The sequence below is a fragment of the Nycticebus coucang genome, chromosome 5 (genome assembly GCF_027406575.1).
Source record: "Nycticebus coucang isolate mNycCou1 chromosome 5, mNycCou1.pri, whole genome shotgun sequence".
NCBI lineage: Eukaryota > Metazoa > Chordata > Mammalia > Primates > Lorisidae > Nycticebus > Nycticebus coucang.
The window spans coordinates 7876440-7898097 of record NC_069784.1 but is presented as its reverse complement, the minus strand read 5'-3'; the positions used below and the strand labels follow the sequence as shown (position 1 = coordinate 7898097).

Sequence of the window (21658 nt, the reverse complement as noted above, 5' to 3'; positions counted from 1 at the left end):
CCATGGGCCGCAGTTTGAGGACCCCTGCAAGATCACATTATTTACACCAGCAGTTCTCAACCTGTGGGTCGCGACCCACAAGAACTATATTAAAGGCTCATGGCATTAGAAAGGTTGAGAACCACTGATTTACACCATCCTTAAGGATTGGGGCCATCTGTGGCTGATAAGAAGGCCTCTTTCTAGTCCAGGGGTCCTCAAGCTGCGGCCCGTGGGCCACATGAGGCAGTGTGATTGTATTTGTTCCCGTTTTTTTTTTTTTTTTTACTTCAAAATAAAGTATGTGCAGTGTGCACAGGAATTTGTTCATAGTTTTTTTTTTTTTTTTAAACTATAGTCCAGCCCTCCAACAGTCTGAGGGACAGTGAATCGGCCCCCTGTTTAAAAATTTGAGGATGCCTGTAATAGTCCCTCTCTCTCTCCCCATCCCCATCATTTTTATCCAGGTACAATCTACTTACAATGAGCATTAAGGGCAACTTCAAGTGAGAAGCACAGTTAGTGGGGATGGACATATGGGGGCTGGGGAGAAATGACCTCTGTCCCTGACTAACTCTAGCCATTTGGTTCCCCCAAAGATCCTTGAATACTTTAGTCTCAGGGTCTGAATTTTTGAGCTAGCATCCTAATTGGTTATGAACTCTCAGGTCTAAAAATTCTAAAGATATAGGAAATTTGGCTGCTGTAGTAATTTATAAGGGTCAGGGGGAAAGGAATCAAGTTGTAACTGTTAAAAAACTATGCCTGAAACTGGACAGATCTGGATTCGAATCCTAGTTTTTCACGTAGGAGCCATTGTAGATGCCAGGCATAAATAACTTCTTTACATCTTAACTTAGCTATGAAATAGGAAAGGAAACCCATCTCATAAAGTGGAGATGAGGAGTAAGTGAGATAATGAACAGTTAGTAAGAGCTCAATAAAAAACCGAGGAGTGCATTTAGTACTAAATAAAAATGCTACCACTTAGAAGAGATTTCCTTCTCTTTTCCTTTCATTTATGTTTCAAACATTTGTTAAATTGTTGCTTGCTTCTGAGAATATAGAAAAGTAACATGAAGAGTATAAATGAAATTCGGGAGCTCACATCTGAGTAGAAGAGGCATCCGTGTATTGTGCACCAGTAAGTGGAGCACAGTGGGGTGAGCGCAAAGCAGAGGCAGGTCCAGGCGGGGTGGCCCCTGGAGGCCAGAGTCATCTGCATACTTGAGAATGTCAAAGAAGGCAGGGTTCAAGTTCAGTGGTGAAGGATCAATAGAGGTTTTTCAAGTAGTCAAGGTTGCAAATACATTCCCATTGTGGGGACAATGTCAGAGTTTTGTTTTGGTATTTTTTGTTTCGCAGTTTTTGGCCGGGGAGGGTTTGAACCTGCCACCTCCAGTATATAGGGCTGGTGCCCTACTCCTTTGAGCCACAGGCCCCGTGAGAGTTTGGTTTTGCTAGAGTTTAAGATAGTGAGGGTGGAGAAAGTGTCACAGAGAGTCTGATGAAGGATGCTGGGGACCAACTGAGGAAGGATCTCAAGTGTCAGGCTAAGGAGATTGGACTCTGTCCATACTCAATGAGTCTTTATGATGTGTGGAAAAGCAGAATGACATTAATGAGGTGATGACCCTCCGACTTCTGAGTGTGGCTGAGTCAGAACAGAGACCCACAGATAGCTCAGCCACCACTCCTGTGTCCAACTTTTCTCTTTACTGGAGGAATGCAAGGTCAGAGATCAAGTCACCTAGCAAAAACATCTAACAAAGCAATAATATTATTAGGAATAGATAATCCAATGCTTAAACTTCCTCAACACCAAGGCCTGGTTGAAATTCAGGTGCCAGGCATTCTGTGTACCGTCCCCTGTGCTACTCGGAGGTCCTTGGGTCCTGTGTGCTGGAAGTGGGGACCTCAGCTGGGAACCAGGATGGGGATTTTCCAAGGAAAGCACGCGTCTATGGCCATGCCTTGCAGATGCAGAAACACATCCAAAGCCCAAGGCGGATTGGGAAAGGAGAGTTCTTTCTATACCTTCAATTTGTAGTTCAGGTTGCTCCCAGTCCCATTCCCCTGAACCGGACTCAGTCTTCCCTTCCCCAGGGCCTGGCAGGATGCACACACCGGCCTAAGCGTGTGTGTCTGTGTCTGTGTGCGTGCGCGCGCGCGCGCGTGTGCGCGCCCGTGTTTGTGTTTTCAGATAACAGGTATCTGGGGAACCTGCGTCCCCAGCAACAGAGCAGGGGCCCCCGCCTGGGTCTCCTCTTACATTGGGGCCCGGAAAAAAGGGTGGAAGGTGGCTTTATTTCCAGCTTCCCCGGGCTCGGTTTCAGCAGGGCCTTGGCTTCTGTAGCCCCTGAGAGCTGCCATCCGCCTCCCTTAGCAACCAGGAGCGGTGGATACAGCCGGCGGGTGGGGGCCCGGGCGGCTGCGGGGTGCCCAGGCGCCAAGTGACACCAGCCGTGTCCAAGTGCCCCGAGCACCTGTGACCGCAGTGCGAAGCCGCCACGCGAGCGCGACTGTCGCAGCGCCAGCGCGCAGGGGGCCCCACGCACCCACCCTCTGCACCTGCCGCGGGGCCCAAAAAGGATCCTGCAAAAATGAGCCATTCTCACCCCGCTGGGTAAGTGACAACTGGAGCTTTTCTACGCTGTGGCAGGTGGTGGCTTCAGCCCTTGGCCCCTCCTCCTCTTTCCTGCTGCGGAGGGAAGGGGCGAGAGGGGCTGGAGAGGGAGGGCTGGGAGAAGGGAAAAAAATATATGTATAATACTACGCTGGGTTGCAGCGAGGATGGCAGAAATCCCAGGCGTCGCATCTCTCCTCCCTCCCTCTCCTTCTTTTACCGACATTCGCCCCTTTTGAAATTTTCACCCTGGAAGGATGAAAAAAATGGATGTGAAAAACGCATACATTAGGCAGGGATGTTAGCTGGGTTCAAGAAGACTCTGTGTGGAACATATGTGTTTAAATGTAAAAGTAGAGGTTTCCAAAATATGCATTCGTTTGGAGATTTGAGATGCATTCTCACCCTCACCACAGGCTTTCCTATAAAGGAGGTGTGAGTCGATTCAATGCTGAGGGAGGTTTCACTGGGCCAGGGTGTGTGTGCGCGCGCGAATTTCAGGGTGTTTATAGATCCAATCTTAAAATGATCACAGGGGTCTTTTAAAAGTATTTTGACCAAGAAAGGTGATATGACACGGGAAAGGACCAGAGAGGAGTGTGTGCCTGAATGTGTTCACACGTGATCTTCCCTTGTTTGGGGGAGAGGGACTCCTCCCAAGACCTATTTTGGCAATATTCAGTCTCTTGTAGAAAGTTAACGCAGTCATTATGGGGTGTTGCAAAAAAAAAAAAAAAAATGACGTCCGTTCTTTTATTAGGAGAATATCCAATTTTCTTTTGAATTAGACAATGTAATGCATATCAGATGTTTCTTTATTATGATACATCTAGTAAGATAAATACCCTGCTTGATCTTGCAACTAACTTGAAGATGTTTCTCTTTTTAATTGCGTTTATTGCACATTAAAAAGAGCCACAGATTAGCAGAGGACAACGCATTTAAGATCATTTGGAGTTTGTGACGTCTGAAATATACATTTGTCTTTGTGCTTGGGATTTGTACTCAAATTTAAAAGATTTTTACTTTTTGATGAAATCTGTGTGTAATGACATAAACAAAAATGTTCGAGAAACCTAAAGCCTTGTAAAGTGCCCTAGTGGAAGGCAGTTTCAGAAGTTTGGGGAAAGAGATACAGCTCTGACTAAAGGAGTTTCCTATTTTATTTCAAATTGAATTTGGTTTATGTACTTTACCGTTTTAATGCTGAATTACTGTGCAGTTTTATAATCGCTGTAGGTTATGTTAAGATGTAAACAGCACCATTTTTCTGCAGCTGCTGTCTGCAGTATGTCTGCATTGGATAAAATGAATGTGTCAGTCATGGTTGTCTTCCGATGTTTTTCAAGTTTTTGGCTAAGTTAGGGTCTGATTAGACCATTTAATCATCTATTTTAAAATGTGGAAAAACCTGTAGCCACTTATTAAATTGTGCATGATTAAGATTTCAAAAACTGAAGTCAAATTTTTCTGAAGCTACATTAGTTCCAAGCACATGGAAAGGAATTTTATGATTTAATGGAAGAGTAGGCTTCATGGTCCCTGTTAAAGAAGGCGTTACGATGGCAACCGACATTTTATACCTTCGTGGCAAGTTCCTGGACGGGAACTCTAAAGCAGTGTTCAGATTAAAGTGAAACTCAACAAATACTGGTTGAATGAATGGTGTTGCTTGACACTGCATCCAGTCTGGAGATACATGTACTCAGAGATGAGGCCATATTAAAGCAAAACATTTATTAAGTGCTTTCTATGTACCAAGCACCATCCTGTTTTACAGGTAACACCTTACTGAATCTTCCCACTCCACAAGGTAGGGTTTAGTCACCCTAATTTTCACAGAAGAAATTGAGGATTCAATTTCCAAGGGTGGCATAGCTAGGAAGCATCAAGGCAGGAACACAAAGCCGGGATGTCTAGACTCAGGGTCTGTGCTTCTCACTGTTGCCTTCTGTTGCCTTACATGGCCAACAACTGAGATATGTAGGAGCTTAAATATATACGATAGACAGGGTCAGGTGCGCTAGCTCATGCCTGTGACCCCAGCACTCTGGGAGACTGAGGCTGGAGGATCAATCACCTGAGCTCAGGAATTCGAGACCTGCCCAAGCAAAAGCAAAACCCTGTTGTATCTGAGCAAAGGCAACATAGTCCTTTACTTTAAGTGCTTCATGCTATAATGAAGTCAACAAAATACTCTGTTGTTTTGTTCTAAAAATAGAAACAAAACTGGATGGGCACTGTGGCAGGTACCTGTAGTCTCAGCTACTTGGGAGGCTGAGGAAGAGGATTGCTGAGCCCAAGAGTTTGAGGTTGATGTGAGCTCTGATGCCATGGCACTCTATCCAGGGTGACAGAGTGAGACACTGTCTTAAAAACAACAACAACAACAACAAAAGAAACCCTTATTCAGATCAGACCAACATATCACAGTGGATAACATAACTATATAGTATTTCAATATGCAATTTGAGAATAATTTTGTAATACTGTATATATGTATATGTGTGTAAACCTATATTTTTGGTTTATTTCATCACAAATAAATGAAAAGAATAATCATAAATATAATAAATCTAAGTGCCTTACAATTTACCAAAGAACACAATTATTAACATTGTTAAAGTTTTCATTCCAATAAAAGTAGTGATTCTTTTTCTTGCTTATGTTACCATTTGGAAATAATAAAAGTCTCCATAGCAAATAAAAGTTTCCATTAAAGCTGAGAAGGCTTTTTCATCATTACCGAAGCAGTTTGTACTTATTACATTTTAAAGACAGAACGTTCATAAAATGCAGTTGTGCACTACGACAGAATTTTTTTTTTCTAAGACAGAAATTCTAAATCCCTAAAATTTCACCGTTAGTAAACAATGTCCTGATACTTCCTGCCGATGGTTTCTCTTAGTTCTTCTGAGTTCATTCCAGCACGAAGCACTTGAAGTAAGGGGCTGTGTTCCCTTTGCTCAGATACAATTTGGAGTAAATAAAAATGGTCTTAAAAACTTCTTCCAGAGATAATAGAGACTTTGAATATGAGCTACATGGTAATTTGGTGGATGTCAACTACAAAATGACATTTCTGGTATTGCCATCTCTAATGAAATTGTTTGAGAGTGGAAAATTTCAATTGATGGTCTCTTTTGTTTGCGAAATCTAACCCGAGTTGCTGTTTGTGTGTATTTGTGGTTGTGCACTAGACTGAGAGGTGGAATGGGGATGTTATAGCTCTTGGTCAAGCATGAGGATAAAATGATATGGTTCTTCTGGCTCCTTCAAAGGCTCATGGCTGAATTCATGTGAAGTTGGCTCCCCGGGGGAGAGATGGACTGAGCGCTGAGTAGTGATAGTCACACTCTTCAGTAAATTTTCTTTGAGGAAGGAAGAATGAAAGCGTTTTAGTTCATGATGAGAAAAAAAAATGTAGAAGATACATGTTTTGAAAGACTGTCAAAGGTTTAGAAGGATTTTCTTGTATAGACTTATTAGTTTACACCTTTTTAATGCAAATATTTGTTTCTGTAGTGACAGGGTACACTGAAGTATGGGAAAGAATTATCATATCCTTAGTCCTACCTGATAACTCAATTCCTTTTTTTTTTTTTTTTAATCAAGGGTAGAGTAAAAATTACTATAAGCAAGATTGCCAATTTTTAAATAGTGGGTATTTACTGCAGGAGTGTCCACTGCAATCTTCAGCCGCATTCCAGGTCTCTGCCTTCTGAGTTAACTGTGTGGCATCTTGGATGGCAATCACATTCTGGGACATTTTTTTTGCCCACTCCCACCCCTGAAATTTTCTCTTTCACACTGAATTTATGACTTAAAGTCATTCACCATTTAAATCCAAATTTGTTGGTTTCTGTTCACCCTCCTGTTAAATATTTAATTAACTTAAAGGTCTAAATTGATTATGCTTAAGCAATAACTGGACAGGCTCATTCGTCCTGGCCTTCCTCTTGGATCGTTTTGTTTTATAGCTTCTGCGCGCTCTCTTTCTTTTCTTTCTTTCTTTTTTTTTTTTTTAAATAGATGCTATTTCTTCTCTTATTTCTTTGACAAACCTGTTCACTTAAGGAGATGGGAAGGGAAGGGATTTGTTATGGCATTGTCACTGAATTCTTTTAAATTCTTTTAATTCCTACAGAGGTAGAAGCCAAAAATCACACAGATGATCTATCACCAATAAACGTTTTTTGACGGTCTTTCCCATGAGGACTGAATCAGGTCTTCCTTCAGTTGCATTGAAAGCAAAGAATTGTAAACTACATATTTGACTTGCAATCACATTCGTTGCCCAGTCACGAAATCTACTTGTATCAACATCTACATTGGTATTTTAAATTGTCCTTTTGTTTCTCAGGTGTTTTTCTAAGTTCAATGTACCCTCATAAGACAGGAGGTAGTAAGAAGTGTGGCTTTCTTTTGTTTAAAAAGAAAAGGGAGGTGAGAATGGGCATGATCTGAAGGGCATTTTCAGGAAGATTGATTATAGGAGAACACAAAGGAAACTTGAGGAATAGAAATTGATTTCCTTAAAGCTATCCTTTGTACCCTCATATTAATCTGAAAACAAAACAAAACCCAAAAGCCTAACCTTGGCCAAGTTTCCTTGGATGAAAAGTCTTTGGATATCTTCAGGTGTGTGCACATCCCAGTTTGTAAACTTCAGATTTAGACAGCAGAGTGCTATCAGAGATGGTCTACTGTAGCATTCCACTTCTTTTCTTTCTTTTTTATTTTGTTTTGAGACAGTCTCACTCTGTCATGCCTGGGTAGAGTGCCATGGTATCACAGTTCACAGCAACCTCAAACTCTTGGACTCAAGCGATCCCCTTGCCTCAGCCTCCCCAGTAGCTGGGACTAGAGGTGCCTGCTGCAATGCCCAGATATTTCTAGAGATGAGGTCTCACTCTTGTTCAGGCTGGTCTCCTCCTGAGCTCAAGCATCTACCTGCCTCAGCCTTGCAGAATTCTAGGATTACAGGTATGAGCCAGACAAAGCATCTCAAATGGGGAGTGATGGAGATTTCCCCAACTTATTTTCATGATAGTAACTACATAGAAGTTTTGCAGGGAGATAGGAAAATAAAACAATTCTCAACTCTAAAATCAGCCCCCAATAATTTGAATGTGATGTATCGTTTGTATTTTCAAGACTTTGAATTTCTAGCACTATCAATCGTCAATGAAGTATCAGCCTCTGGAGGGGATATTGGTGGGGATATTTGTAAAACAGAAAAAAACAATCTAAGATTTAACATTTCATATTGGCCTGTACTTGTCTTTGTTACCTTTGCCTAAATTGCCAGTTTCAAATGAAATATTATGTGCATGATTATTAAGAAAAAGGGTAAAGGACGATCAGCCGATTAATATTCAAAGTATAATCTTTGTCACTACAAAGAATGGTGTGCAGGTATCTCCTTTATATAGTTTTTTGTTTAAAGGGCCAACTGCTGGTCATAATGGCATTAAATAAGAAGACTTGTGCAGCCTTCAAAGGAGAATTATGGGAATGTGTAGACATTGCTTTTCCATTTTCCTTGTTTCTTCCTGCTTTTGGCTTAGTTCCATGGCCCTGAAATGTTGATATACAAATTACAGAATAGCACATCGTATTCAAATTTGTGTTTATTGTACTTTGAGTTTAACAATTGATTTTCCTGTGGCTCAGTGAGCAGGGCGCCGGCCCCATATGCCGAGGGTGGCGGGTTCAAACCCAGCCCCGGCCAAACTGCAACAGAAAAATAGCCGGGCGTTGTGGCGGGCGCCTGTAGTCCCGGCTGCTCGGGAGGCTGAGGCAGGAGAATCGCTTAAGCCCAAGAGTTAGAGGTTGCTGTGAGCTGTGTGATGCCACGGCACTCTACCGAGGGCAATAAAGTGAAACTCTGTCTCTACAAAAAAACAAAACAAACAAAAATAATTGATTTTCGAGTATCTATATGTGTGTGTACATACGCACACGTATATACATATGCACACACTTTTTTTTTAACCACATGGTATATTTACATCTTATGCTGACTAAAAAGTCAACCCAAATGTAAGCCAGGACTGACTGTGCCCCTGGATTCTAGCTGAGCAGAGTCATTTGGAAGCCCTAAATCACGCTCTTCTTGCATGAGCCCAGTAAAGAAACATCCTTCATGGATAACATCATTGCTGCAAATTGTTGTATCAGGAAATTTACTTGGATTAAGGAAATTCACCTGAGAGCTTGCCTTTGTGGATTAATGTTTTTTCTGGAGAAAAGAGAAAAAGATATGACTAGTTGAATAATGCCGCTTGAAAAATCATGCCTTTCTGAGATTCTGTCAGTATTAGGATTAAAAGTTTTTTGAGAATTGTTGCAAAATCATTGCTTTTATAGCGAACTACAGGAAGCATACTTTAGAATTGAAGAACATGGAAAAGTGTAGCTACATAGATCTGATATAAATCTGGATTCCTTAATAAGCTCTCCTTCTCTTGTGGGTCGACTTGCTCTCCCTCTTGTTTGCTCATCTCCTTTGTAAGGTCAACTCTTTTTAGTCTACAGGCAGATTTTTAGTCTACAGGCAGATTACTGTGAAGTGTGGTTTCTTCTTCTACCAGTGGAAGCACAATTTCCCCTTGATTTGGGGATTACAGCTGGAAATCTTCCTTATCCTCTTCATCTCAGCTACCTACAGGCATGTGCTGAAATCCAGAAGGTATCTGTGCCCCTTCCTGATGGTCATCAAGAACCTTTCTCTATTTGCTAGCACAGATAATTCAGAATCAAGGATTCTGGGTGTTTGGGGTTTCTAGGTGCCTACAAAAGAGGGTCCTCATTTCTTTTACTGAAATCCATGTAATTTGTTACCTTTCTGCACATTCCAATGTTATAGGCAGAATTGTAACCTCCACTTTTATTTATATGTTGAAGTCTCAACCCCCAGTACCTCAGAATGTGACTGTATTTGGAGATAGGGTCTTTCCTGGGATAATGAAGTTTAAATCAGGTCAATGGGTTGGGCCCTAATCCAATGTGCCTGGTGTCTTTTTAAGAAGAGGTGATTAGGACAAAGTCATGTACACAGAGAGAAGACCATCTGAAGAAGGGAGATAACATCATGATCACCAATAAGCCAAAGTGAGAGGCCTGGACAAATGCTTCTTTCATGTCCTTCAGAAGAAACTGGGTGCAGTGGTTCACGTGTGTAATCCTAGCACTCTGGTAATGCTGGTATTACAAACCAGTGTGAAAGAGAATGAACCAGAGTGGAAATGGTGGGGAATGAGAGAAAAGATACAAGAGACAAGGATGGGATGAGGAGGTCTGGAGCAGTCACAACTGCAGCCCCCGCCAGAATACAAAATCAGCTTTATTTTATAGTATCTCAGCAGGGCTGTTTATGAGGAAGTAGCATAGACAAAAAACATATTTTTGGTCTTACAATATGATTAGAAAATGTAAATAACTTTATCAAGAACAACTCATTCTGTTGATGGTTCCTACTGCATAACATCATTAACATGTTAAAGATGAGAAATAAAAGGGAAGGGTCTCATAGTTTTCTGCATGGTTTCTAAAGATTAACTAAGTAAAGAAACTGATACATGACTTCTGGCAAAACATCTAAGAAGGAGAAAAACATTGTTTTAAGAGGAGGAAAAACATGTTGACTCAGCATGGGGAAAGCAGCTGGAGGTGGTTCCCTGAACATATTCCAGGCCACAAGGGTCCTGCTGTCTCATGGCCCACTCTCCACACTCTTGAGAAGTGAAGGCAGGTGGATAGCTCATGGCCCACTCTCCACACTCTGAGAAGTGAAGGCAGGTGGATAGCTCATGGCCCACTCTCCACACTCTGAGAAGTGAAGGCAGGTGGATAGCTCATGGCCCACTCTCCACACTCTGAGAAGTGAAGGCAGGTGGATAGCTCATGGCCCACTCTCCACACTCTTGAGAAGTAAAGGCAGGTGGATAGCTCATGGCCCACTCTCCACACTCTGAGAAGTGAAGGCAGGTGGATAGCTCATGGCCCACTCTCCACACTCTGAGAAGTGAAGGCAGGTGGATAGCTCATGGCCCACTCTCCACACTCTGAGAAGTGAAGGCAGGTGGATAGCTCATGGCCCACTCTCCACACTCTTGAGAAGTGAAGGCAGGTGGATAGCTCATGGCCCACTCTCCACACTCTGAGAAGTGAAGGCAGGTGGATAGCTCATGGCCCACTCTCCACACTCTGAGAAGTGAAGGCAGGTGGATAGCTCATGGCCCACTCTCCACACTCTGAGAAGTGAAGGCAGGTGGATAGCTCATGGCCCACTCTCCACACTCTGAGAAGTGAAGGCAGGTGGATAGCTCATGGCCCACTCTCCACACTCTGAGAAGTGAAGGCAGGTGGATAGCTCATGGCCCACTCTCCACACTCTGAGAAGTGAAGGCAGGTGGATAGCTCATGGCCCACTCTCCACACTCTGAGAAGTGATGGCAGGTGGATAGCTCATGGCCCACTCTCTACACTCTGAGAAGTGATGGCAGGTGGATAGCTCATGGCCCACTCTCCACACTCTGAGAAGTGATGGCAGGTGGATAGCTTGAACTCTGGAGTTTGAGACCAACCTGAGCAAAAGCAAGACCCCATCTCTACTAAAAATAGGAAAAAACTAGCTGGGCGTGGTGGTGCATGCCTGCAGTCTCAGCTACTTGGGAGGATGAGGCTAAAGGATAACTTGAGCTCAAGAGTTTGAGGTTGCCGTGAGCTGTGATGATGCATGCCACTTCACCCTACTGATCTCTTGAGCTCAGCTTTCTAGCCTACAGAGCTATGAGAAAATAGATTTCTGTTGTTGAAGCTGCTTGCCTGTTCTGGCACACCTTGTTACAGCAGCCCCGGTGAACTGATACCACCTGTTTGTGACTCTGATACACACACCTCATAACATGGCCCCGCAAAGACCACCTCAGTGCTGAAGGTGGTCTTTATAAGAAGTTCAAATCCCCAAAAATTAAGGCAGGTGGATAGCAGGTGGATTTCTTTGTTTATTTATAACATGTGGGAGTCATCAGTGTCGTAGCCCATTCTGGCTGTTTTAACAGAATAATATAGACTAGGTGGCTTATAAACAACAGCAATTTATTTCTTATAGTTCTAGAAGCTGGAAAGTCCAAGATCAACGTGCTATCAAATTGTATTTAGTGAGAGCCTCTTCCTGGTTCATAGATGGCCATCTTTTTGCCATGTTCTCACATGGCAGAAGGGATTAGAGAGCTCTCTGGGGTCTCTTTTTTTAGATGGTGCTAATCTCATGCATGAGAATTCCAACCTCGCCTAATCACCTCCCAAAGGCCTCGCCCCCTAGCAGTATCACATTGGGGGTTAGGATTTCAACATATGAATTGTAGGATGACACAGTCATTAAGTCCATATTATGGGAATGGAAATTTGGAGCCAAAAGTTCAAAAGGGAGATAAAAGTCAAAGCTAAAAGAAAATATGAATAAAGGCCCTGTGAGGAGAAATAATTAAGATAATAAGTCAATAATCTCTACAGGTAAGCATTGAACTGTTAAGTTTGATTAGTTAGCAATTTGCTCCCTACCTCTCAGTGCCTCATGGTGGTTGGGATGGAAAATGGAATGTTTTTAGCTGGTGATCCATTTTTCTGGGACTGTTATTATTTTTCTATAATAGTCATAAACATTTATAAATTAATGAAAATTTGCAGGGCAAAATATTGAAGCAAGGAAAGAAACAGCAGGGAACTAAAAAGACAATATAAATTGCACATGGTACTTATGAAACAGCATTAAAAACTAAGGATTTTAAATTGAATTGAATCATAGTGTTTTATAGTAGCAGTTAATTTGGCGTTCTCTATATGCCATGGATTGTAATATTTTATATTTGTGAATGTTATTTGGCTTTCATATAAAGAAGTTGTTTCTCTTCATAGCTTGCTCCAAGATATTTACAGCAGTATTGTTTCTGTTGTTTAGATTCAAAAAAAAGTGATCTGTTGTAAATTAGAATAATAGACTTCAGAGAGACCGCAAATCTCTGGGTACTAGAGATACAAGTGGGCTTTTTTTTTTTGCCCGGGGCTGGGTTTGAACCCACCACCTTCAGCATATGGGACAGGCACCCTACTCCTTGAGCCACAGGTGCCACCCACAAGTGGGCTTTTTATTTCCCTCTTTGTACTTATCTGTATTTTGGAAATTTTCTACTTTGAGCAAAAAAGTACAAAGAGGAAAATAAAAATTGCCTTAAATCTTATCTATACATAATTATAGTTGGCATTTGTATCATTTTCTTTCTACTTTGCATTCTTTTGTGGATTATTCCTATTGATTCTTCCTATTTTTAGTTTTTCTGACAAAAGCTATGCTATTCAAAAGCTGCTTCTCACTATACTATTTTATTTAAGTTATACCAACACACACCATGTAGACGCTTCCCTGGTAGCATCTGAATTGTCATTATAGCTCCCACATAAATTGCAAACCCCATAGCATGGGGGCCACACCTCTGCATCTCTCACTTCCTCATTGTATCCGAAACTATGCCAGAAACTTAGCTCAGTCATTGTTGACATGTGTCTCCCAAGACTTTATTTGCTCATTCATTCAATTAATATTTGCTGTCTACTATGTGCTGGTTACTAAGCTACCGTGTTAAACAATTACTATGTTCCAGACATTCATTTAATAAGAATTCATTTGAGTTCAAGAAAAAGTATGAATAGTGAGTTCCTAAAACAGGTTTCAGAGGTCATCAGCCTGTACTTGGGAAGCATGGTGGCTGCATCATTTAGGAATACATTCAGCGGCAAGTAACAAAAAACTGAACTCACAGTGGCTTAAACCATGATGACATTTATTATTTTGTAAGTAGTGTAAAAATATTAATTTTTTATTATGAATACAGGTAATATCAGGGCTTGGGTTTTTATCTCTGTAATTTTCTTCGTGTTCTTCTGCACTACCCTAGTTCCAGGACTTATATCATTATAAAACCTCCCCAACAGAAAGGAAAGCCTGGATACAAAGGAGCCTGGGGAAGGATGTATTTGACCTTTCTAACTTCTGCTCCAGGAGATGGGCAAGGCTTTGGGAATGGCTTCTTACAGCCACCCACCAGTGTCTCCTGCCCTTCTTAGTGACTGACTGGCCCTGGACTTTGATAGTCTGAGTTTAAGGTTGTCGGATTTGACACATAGCTGCTGTGTAGCCTTAAGCAAATTTTATAATCTCTGAATAGATTTGAATAGTTTAATTCAGATCTATCTGCTTTGGGGCTATTGTTAGTGTTAAATGAGATACTCTAAAACATTTAGCACAGGCCCTGGCATGTGGTAGCATTAAGGAGACGTAAGTAGGCACAGATTTCTGTCAAACTTGTGTAACTAAGGCCTGAGCTAGATGTAGAGTTTTGGGTTAATTGGAGAAGGCATCCTGGAGAGAGTAATTTTGGAGGAGAAAGACATAAAAATATATCTGGAAACATTTCAAAATGGTAAAAAGCACTCTTTCAAAACATGGTATTATAACTCAGTCATCACTGCAGTGGCCCATTATGACTTTAATAAAGTGAGAGGAGACCACAGCATTACTTGTTTATTTAGGTGACACGTCCTTAGCAGCAGGCAGTTGAGGCCTTTAATTCACTTTTGTTTTTAGATTCTACTTACTGTGCCTTGGTCAATTTTTGGAGCCTTGAATAGGACACTCACTATGGGCATTAGGGTTTTTTTCTTTTTTAATGAAATGATATCTGCCTTCCATTTTAAGTCAGGAATTAATTTCACATTTATTTCTGATTATCTCCTAAACATTTATAAAACCAGGTTTGAATATTTTCTTTCTTCTGAAATTAATACTTGGGAACCTCTTTCTGTACCTGCAACAAGTGATTATTTTACCGCAACTCACAGGGATGTGCCAAAGATGATCGCTCTTGAATTCTTCTTTCCTACATTTTTTTCTTTCCTTTCAAAGTGGGGACGTGGAGCTTCAGCTCAGGGCGTGGTCTTCCAGAACAGAATCTCAGGGAGTTGGTGAGAGCAGCATCAGGCTGCAGTGTGTGAAGAGGAATATTGAATTGTCAGTCCTTAGCGAGGAGAGTGGCTCAGAAAAATAAGTGGACGGTCTAAAGTCTCAAGGGCAAATGCAACCGCATGGAATAGGAATTAAGTTCAAGAATCCTGTGACAGGGAGCAGGAGAGGGCAATTGGGAGACAGGGCCAGTAGAAATTCAGAACGTGTAGTTAGGAATGTGGACAGGAGGCCGGGGCATTTCAAAGGTGGCACAAACAAGGGTTTGAACTCTCTGAAACCTATCTCTCTTAGTTTTGACTCTTCCCCTAAATTAAAAGGACTCATATACCAAAAAAGAAAATCAGTGTTTCATAAAAAAATCACATAAAGATGCAGTAGCAGAAATAATATTATTTTTGGAGTCAGTGAAGATCAGGTTTGAGTACCAGTTATGCATAATGTGAACTTAGGAAAGTTAATTTCTCTGTTCCTCGTTTTCCTCCTTCCAAAATATGGAGCTAATAAACACCTTACTTGCAGGAATATTTTTGCATTATATAAACTCAATAATGGCAGCTATTATGTATTTAGTCTTTATGATTTAACCCTTAAAGTGTCTCAACCAAAAATAAATAAAACATACAGCTTGAAATAAGCAAAGATGTCCCTCACCACCTGGGAAGGAGAACTGGGGAAGATGTTTGCAGTCCATAATCACGTTCTTGTTCAATTAAACTAATCTCTTTTAAATGACGACCTGTTCTTAGACTCATGGAGTTTTAGGAAGAAAATTAACATTGACCTACCAATTCGTGACCCTTAAAATGAGGTTTCCTGTTTAAAGAAACCATGCTTTGGACAACCGTGGAGTTTCATAAAAATGGGAACTATGGCCCAGAGCATTTGTTCCTCTCTGGCACACCTACTCTTGTTATGTTTGAGAGTTCAAGGCAAATTCACGAACCTGCATTATTACTTTGACACTGACAAATGGTAGCGGGACTGGTGAAAATCATATGAGTATTCTTTGAAATGGTTGAGCATTTAAAATTTAGTCAACCTCTTTAACCTTTGACCATGTGCCATGACCATTTTAAATCTTAATACTGCACACGCAAATTACATTTTAGGGGAATGAGAAAGTTTTAAACATGGTTGATTATGACTCCCTTCATGACATACATAGTAATTTTGTTGGTGTTGTCCTCTTTGGAAGCTTGGTGTTTTGATTCTGTTTTTCTTCTCCCCCCCCTTTCTTTGCTCTTTCTTCTTTTTATTTCTTTTTCCCAGTGTATCACTCTGTGGGATCATTCCTGAACATTTTCTCTTGGACGTGAGAACAGTACTATTAATTTATACTAAAAAAATATGTGAGGGATTTTTTTTTTTAATTTGCTAAGTTTATTTTTTTTTTTGCAGTTTTTGGCCAAGGCTGAGTTTGAACCTGCCACCTCATATGGGGCTGGCGTCCTACTCCTTTGAGCCACAGGCACCACCCTAATTTGCCAAGTTTTATTCAGATGGGCAGACCCTAAAACTTGTGTTATAGAAAATTAGTGGAGCTCACAGAGTTGTTAGGTATATGAGTGTGTATACGTATAGCTCTGTGTGAATGTGTACACACACATAGGTATTCCGCCTTTTTGTAATCATTGGATAGTAGTTTAAAAAGTTTATGTGGGCTATTTGTATCTATAAGGGATTATATTCCAAGATCAAGTGTACATAAAGAGTGATCAGATTTCTAAGCCAAGAGGCCTTCTAAAGTGTATTTGACATATAATGTGTAACTGCCTAGATGGACTACTTAATAATCCTCTAAAACTCGACTTTCTTTTATTATATGAATTTTATGGTAAATCGTCAACAAGTTCCTACCTGGGTGCCAGGAATTTGTAGTCTCTTCCCCTGGGATTTCGTGTATGAGGTTTCTGCTTCTAAACACGAGTCCAGGGAGACATCTGCCACCATTGTCACCCACCCCAATTCTACTCCTCCCCTTCACACTTGGCTTGTCATTTGTAACCTACTCCAGACCTCAGCTCTTCTTGGACACCCCCCGGCATGTGGGCATAGTTCCCTTACTGGTGACCTGGGTTAACAACCTGATACATAGGATGTTTTGACGATTAGGTGAGCTCGTGCACGCAGCGCCAGCTGAACAGCAGCTGTTGTGGTTGTTGGTTGTAGACAAGCTACCGGCATGTCAGACTGTCAGCCACCATTTCTTTGGTTGGGTTGTCAGTTCCTGAAGGGCAGTGACTGTGCTTGTACCCTTTGTAATCTTGGGACAGCACAAAGCCAGGCCCCTAGGAAGCGCTCTGACTTTGTTAACTAAAGTAACTGTACTCACCTCCTTTGTGTTTGCCAGCAGATGAGCTGACTGACCACTTTCCTCTCTATCGGGCCTCTGAAATTCAGGGGGGGCTTCCAGCGGGGGCTCTGTGCGCGTACACACACACAGACACACACAGACACTCACACAGACACACACAGACAGACACACAGAGACACACACCTCCACAGACACACACAGGCACAGTGTGCTGCAGGGATGGAGAGCTCCCCCGGAGGCAGGAGGAGGCCCTAGGAAGAGGACAGGGTAAAGAAAGGACCAGCGGCTCTCTCCCTCCCCTGGGCCCTCGTGTCTGTTGTTCCCTCTTCCTTGAACAATCCTGATGAAAGTTCCCTTTTCTCCCCCAGACATGGCTGGGCACTTACTCAGTTTCCTTCTATCAGGTCAGATTTCATTTCATTCCTGAGCTGTTTAAATCGTCCCCCTGCTCCCGTATCGCCACGGTGCGTCTTCTCTGTGATTCTGGAGCACAGCCTCGTTTCCCCTTCAGCACAGGCAAACGCATATGTGGTTCATTGAAGAGGAAAACACCATAGTGAAGCTGTAACTAACACTGCCACGTCCTGTGCTAAGCTTCTTATATCATCACGCTGAATCCTTAACCCAAGCTCTGTGACATAAATGTTATTATTTTCCCCCTTTTTACAGAAGAGGAAATCGAGGCTACTAGGGATGAAACGACTTGGTGAAACTCATAGAGTAGATGGACCAATGGAAGATTTACAGGGGCACTTTCTGATTCCAGAAGGTGGAGTTAAGTGAATGAACATTGGGACAACATGATCTCAAAAATGGGGAGAGTCAGCAAGACTTTAAAAGAACCAGCTCTCGGGAAAGTAATTCAAACTTAGGTGGAAAAAAGAAGACAGATATTTGAACAAACCTCTTTAGTACAATTTTTATTTTTTTTTCCCCAAATGATACACTCTATAATGCATTCAGAAAATGCGGCCTATACAGCACCACTTTTTGCACAGTTTCTGGTGGGACCTGCCCATCAGGCATTTGTCACTTGTTAGTTGACAGCTTGACCATGTGCCCGGCATTGTCTTCCAGGGTTAGTCTTCGCTGAACCCAGCAGCAGGTCTGAATACTAAACATGAAGGTAAAACTAGCTTTGGGAGGTAAGGACATCTGGAAGCACATAGGATCAAAGTTCAAGATTCTTTTAGTGAATTTGGATTTTATTAAGAAGTAAACAGAGTGAGAGTTATCAAGAAAAGTTCAGGGGCGGCGCCTGTGGCTCAGTTGGTAGGGCGCTGGCCCCATATACCGAGGGTGATAGGTTCAAACCCGGCCCTGGCCAAACTGCAACCAAAAAAAAAAAATAGCCGGGCGTCGTGGCGGACGCCTGTAGTCCCAGCTACTCGGGAGGCTGAGGCAAGAGAATCGCTTAAGCCCAGGAGTTGGAGGTTGCTGTGAGCTGTGTGAGGCCACGGCACTCTACCGAGGGCCATAAAGTGAGACTCTGTCTCTACAAAAAAAAAAAAAAAAAAGTTCAGACTGCTTTATGAGAAAGGAAAAAACAAGAATTCTCAAATGTAAATCAGCTAGAGCGGAACAGTTTAGCCATCCTCTGTATTACTTGGCGATATTGGTTACCAAAACTTAGACTAGTGTGGATAAACCAGTTGGGATCTTCATAAAATAGAGATTATTATCTCCATATTGGACTTCAGAAAACATTCCCTGCTCCAAAAGTACCTCTCTGAGGTGGTTTGTGAGTCTTGATATTTTATAATCAGAGCTTGTGCTCTAGACTTAAGGTTTTAATTTCATCAACATACGAGTATCCCTGCAAGAGGGGACACATTGCCGTGGTTGACCCTGAGATGAGCCACCAGAACGTCCATCCCGGAAGGACTTGCTGCCATCAGTGCAGATTTCATCTACTGATGCTCCAGGTAGTAGCATCTTCAGAGTTTGCCTCAGCTCAAGAGTACCCCATGACCCAGGGTCATGTCCTTCCTGACTCAACATGGACAGGGCTGAAGCCCTGGCCATTCAGACTGATGCTGGGCCGCTGAGAGGAGCGGGGCTTGCTCCCGAGGTCCCTGGCAGGTTGGCCAAGGCTCTGAGCAGGCTGGGTGCACTTTGGCATCTTCGTCTTCTCAGTTCTGCTCTGCCCTGTTCCTTTAACAGGTGTGGTCTCTAACAACCATCCTGTCCCCCCAAACTGCATTTCCACATATGTTCTGAACAATTCTGAGAATGGCTTTCCTGGGAGTAGCTAAGATGGAAAATGAAAATAAGGAAGCTATTGCAGGCAAAAAAGAAGGGATGGAGGAGGAAGGACCGGCAATGTTAGATGGTTACTGTGGTCAGGAGGATGAGGACGGAGAAAGGACACAGGAAAGGGAGCTGGGGAATGTGCAAAGCCATCTTCACCTACGTATTAATTTTGCGTAAGCCAGTTCTGGATTTTGGACTATATAAGTAGAATAATATGGAGGCGTTTTGTGTTCTTTCTAAAAAAATACTACTATTTTCTAAGTTTTTAGCTCAAAATGGGTGTTAAAAATATAATAATTTGAGGATTTACAAAAGGAATAATAATTATTTATTTGTGCATTCAAAAATTACATTCCAGGCATTGTTCTCTGTCCCTGGAAAACTAGGTACTAGTGAATAGGATTGAATTAATGCCCTCAAGGAGTTCATAATCTAGAGAAAAGATAATAAGGAAGTTGGTTTTCTAACCCCCAGAAGATAAGGCATGATTTATCTGAACCTCTTACTAAAAGGATAATGAACAACACATTAGTTACTCTTTGAGGAATGAAGAGAGAGAAACAGATTTTATTTGTAAACTTTCTGATGAAGAGTTTTCTGCCGGGGTTGGGAGGGCGTTAAATATGGGGAGAAGTCACTCATGGTAGAAATCTTTAAGGAATAGTTTTACCTGTAGAGTATTATTTCAGTTCGTTTATAAAGTGGTGATGGGAGAGAGACCCATACTCAGTAATAATTTCTAACATCCTTGAAGTTTAATAGCTTGCCTTTGGTCACTACTCAACTAAATAATCTCGTGAGGATTCAAATTCAGATAATCTCACTTGAGACATCAGACTCATCTACCACCAGGGTATTAACTCCACCTGCCTCTGCAAAACACAGTGGGGAGATTTGGGTTTTACAGAGACTTAGAATAATGTGGTCAGGCCATTTTGTGCTCTAAACTTCTCTATTGCTGTAACAAAACCAGTCCTAGGATCAGGTGGACACCCCATCTGTCAAGCCGTTCCTTTGATTTTTAAGCAACTTTCTTTTTATCAAGCCCAAACGTCCACCCTGTGCTCTGACTCCTTGTGTTGTGATCCTACCCTTCTAAGCGTCCTGCACAGGCCAACCCTTTGCTTATCTTGCCCCTGCTATATTTTTTCCTCCGTGCTGAACTTGGTGGGGCTTTTCACTATACCTCCTAGGACACAGTTCAGTGGTTAAAGCAGAATAGTCCTAGTCTGAGTCCCGGATCTGTCTTTAACTAGTTATGAACTAGTTATCTAACTAATCCACACCTCAGTTTACTCATCTATGAAGACAGAGAATAATGATACTTCATAGGATTGCTGTGAGAATTAAAATACGTTGTGCATGTTATATAGATGGAACGTCCTATACACTACAGACATTTGAGTAAGTGTTCAGTCTTGTTAGCAATTAAAATTATTGGCCTCTAGCACTTTCTCTTCTGGTTGACTTTCCTCTGAATAGTGTCATTTATCTCTTTATTTGGATACTATTTTCTATCAATGCATATTTTTTAAGTGGCCACATTTTTTCTTTTTCTGTTCAAAGATGTATAATTCTAAAGAGCAGAGCTTGAAAGCTTGCAACATGTCCCAGAGGCAAATTATGGAACTTAGTGGGTCCCCCATGTACTGACCGCCCCTCTACCCCCATGCCCTGATTTCCTGCTGCTTTGTCTGTGAACACTGTAAACCCATCAGCCCAGTTGGAGGCCAGTCTTGTTTTTCCTCGTCACTTCAAACCATCATATTAAGGCTATAAATAAAATAATCTTATGGTTCTCAACTGGTTGCATTGTTAGAATAAGCTGAGAGAAATTGTAAATCAATATTTCGCATAATTGCTGCGATCTGGCAGGTTTGGATGCAAATAAAAAAGAATGAAGAATGTAATATAAAATCATTTATATGCTATCAGTTCAATCACCCCCTGTAAAGTGGCAGGCTACAGTGACTCATGGTCTAATTTTAGTTGGCAAAGAGTTTTCTTATAAGGGAATGGAAAATAATTGACCCTTCTGTCAATTTTTCTTTATCTGTCTTTCTCCAAGTTTCCTCAAAAGGTATCTTGCTGCCTCCCCGGGAACTTTTTTTTTTCAAATGCAATTTGTAGCACAATGCAAGAGCACCATTTGGCCATAAAAACAAAAACAAAAATAAATAAAACCAAAAAGCCCCAAACTAACATTGTTAGTAAGATCATCCACATGGAACATTCTGCATTAAAAAAATCTAACATACATATAAATAATGCTTTTGAATCTCTTTTGTCATAGATTGTTTCCAGCTATTACTCTGAACCAGAAGTAAAGAAAGATTAGGTGGGAATACACCTAATGTGATGAAAATGTGTCAAATGATATATGAAGCTAGTGTATGATGCCCCATGATCATATCAATGTACACAGCTATGATTTAATAAAAAAATAAAAAATAAAAAA

The 21658-nt window shown here is 41.5% G+C and overlaps 1 protein-coding gene across 2 annotated transcripts in view; it reads left to right on the top strand.

Moving 5' to 3' along the window:
* The first annotated feature begins 2188 nt into the window (after positions 1 to 2188).
* The window catches only part of ERICH3 (glutamate rich 3), a 125933-nt gene continuing 106463 nt past the window's right edge, over positions 2189 to 21658 (top strand). For both annotated transcript variants that reach the window (XM_053592748.1, XM_053592747.1), the window contains exon 1: positions 2189 to 2605. In XM_053592748.1, coding sequence (XP_053448723.1) covers positions 2583 to 2605 — 23 coding nt within the window. In that variant the 5' untranslated portion in view covers positions 2189 to 2582. The remainder of the gene's footprint in view (positions 2606 to 21658) is intronic.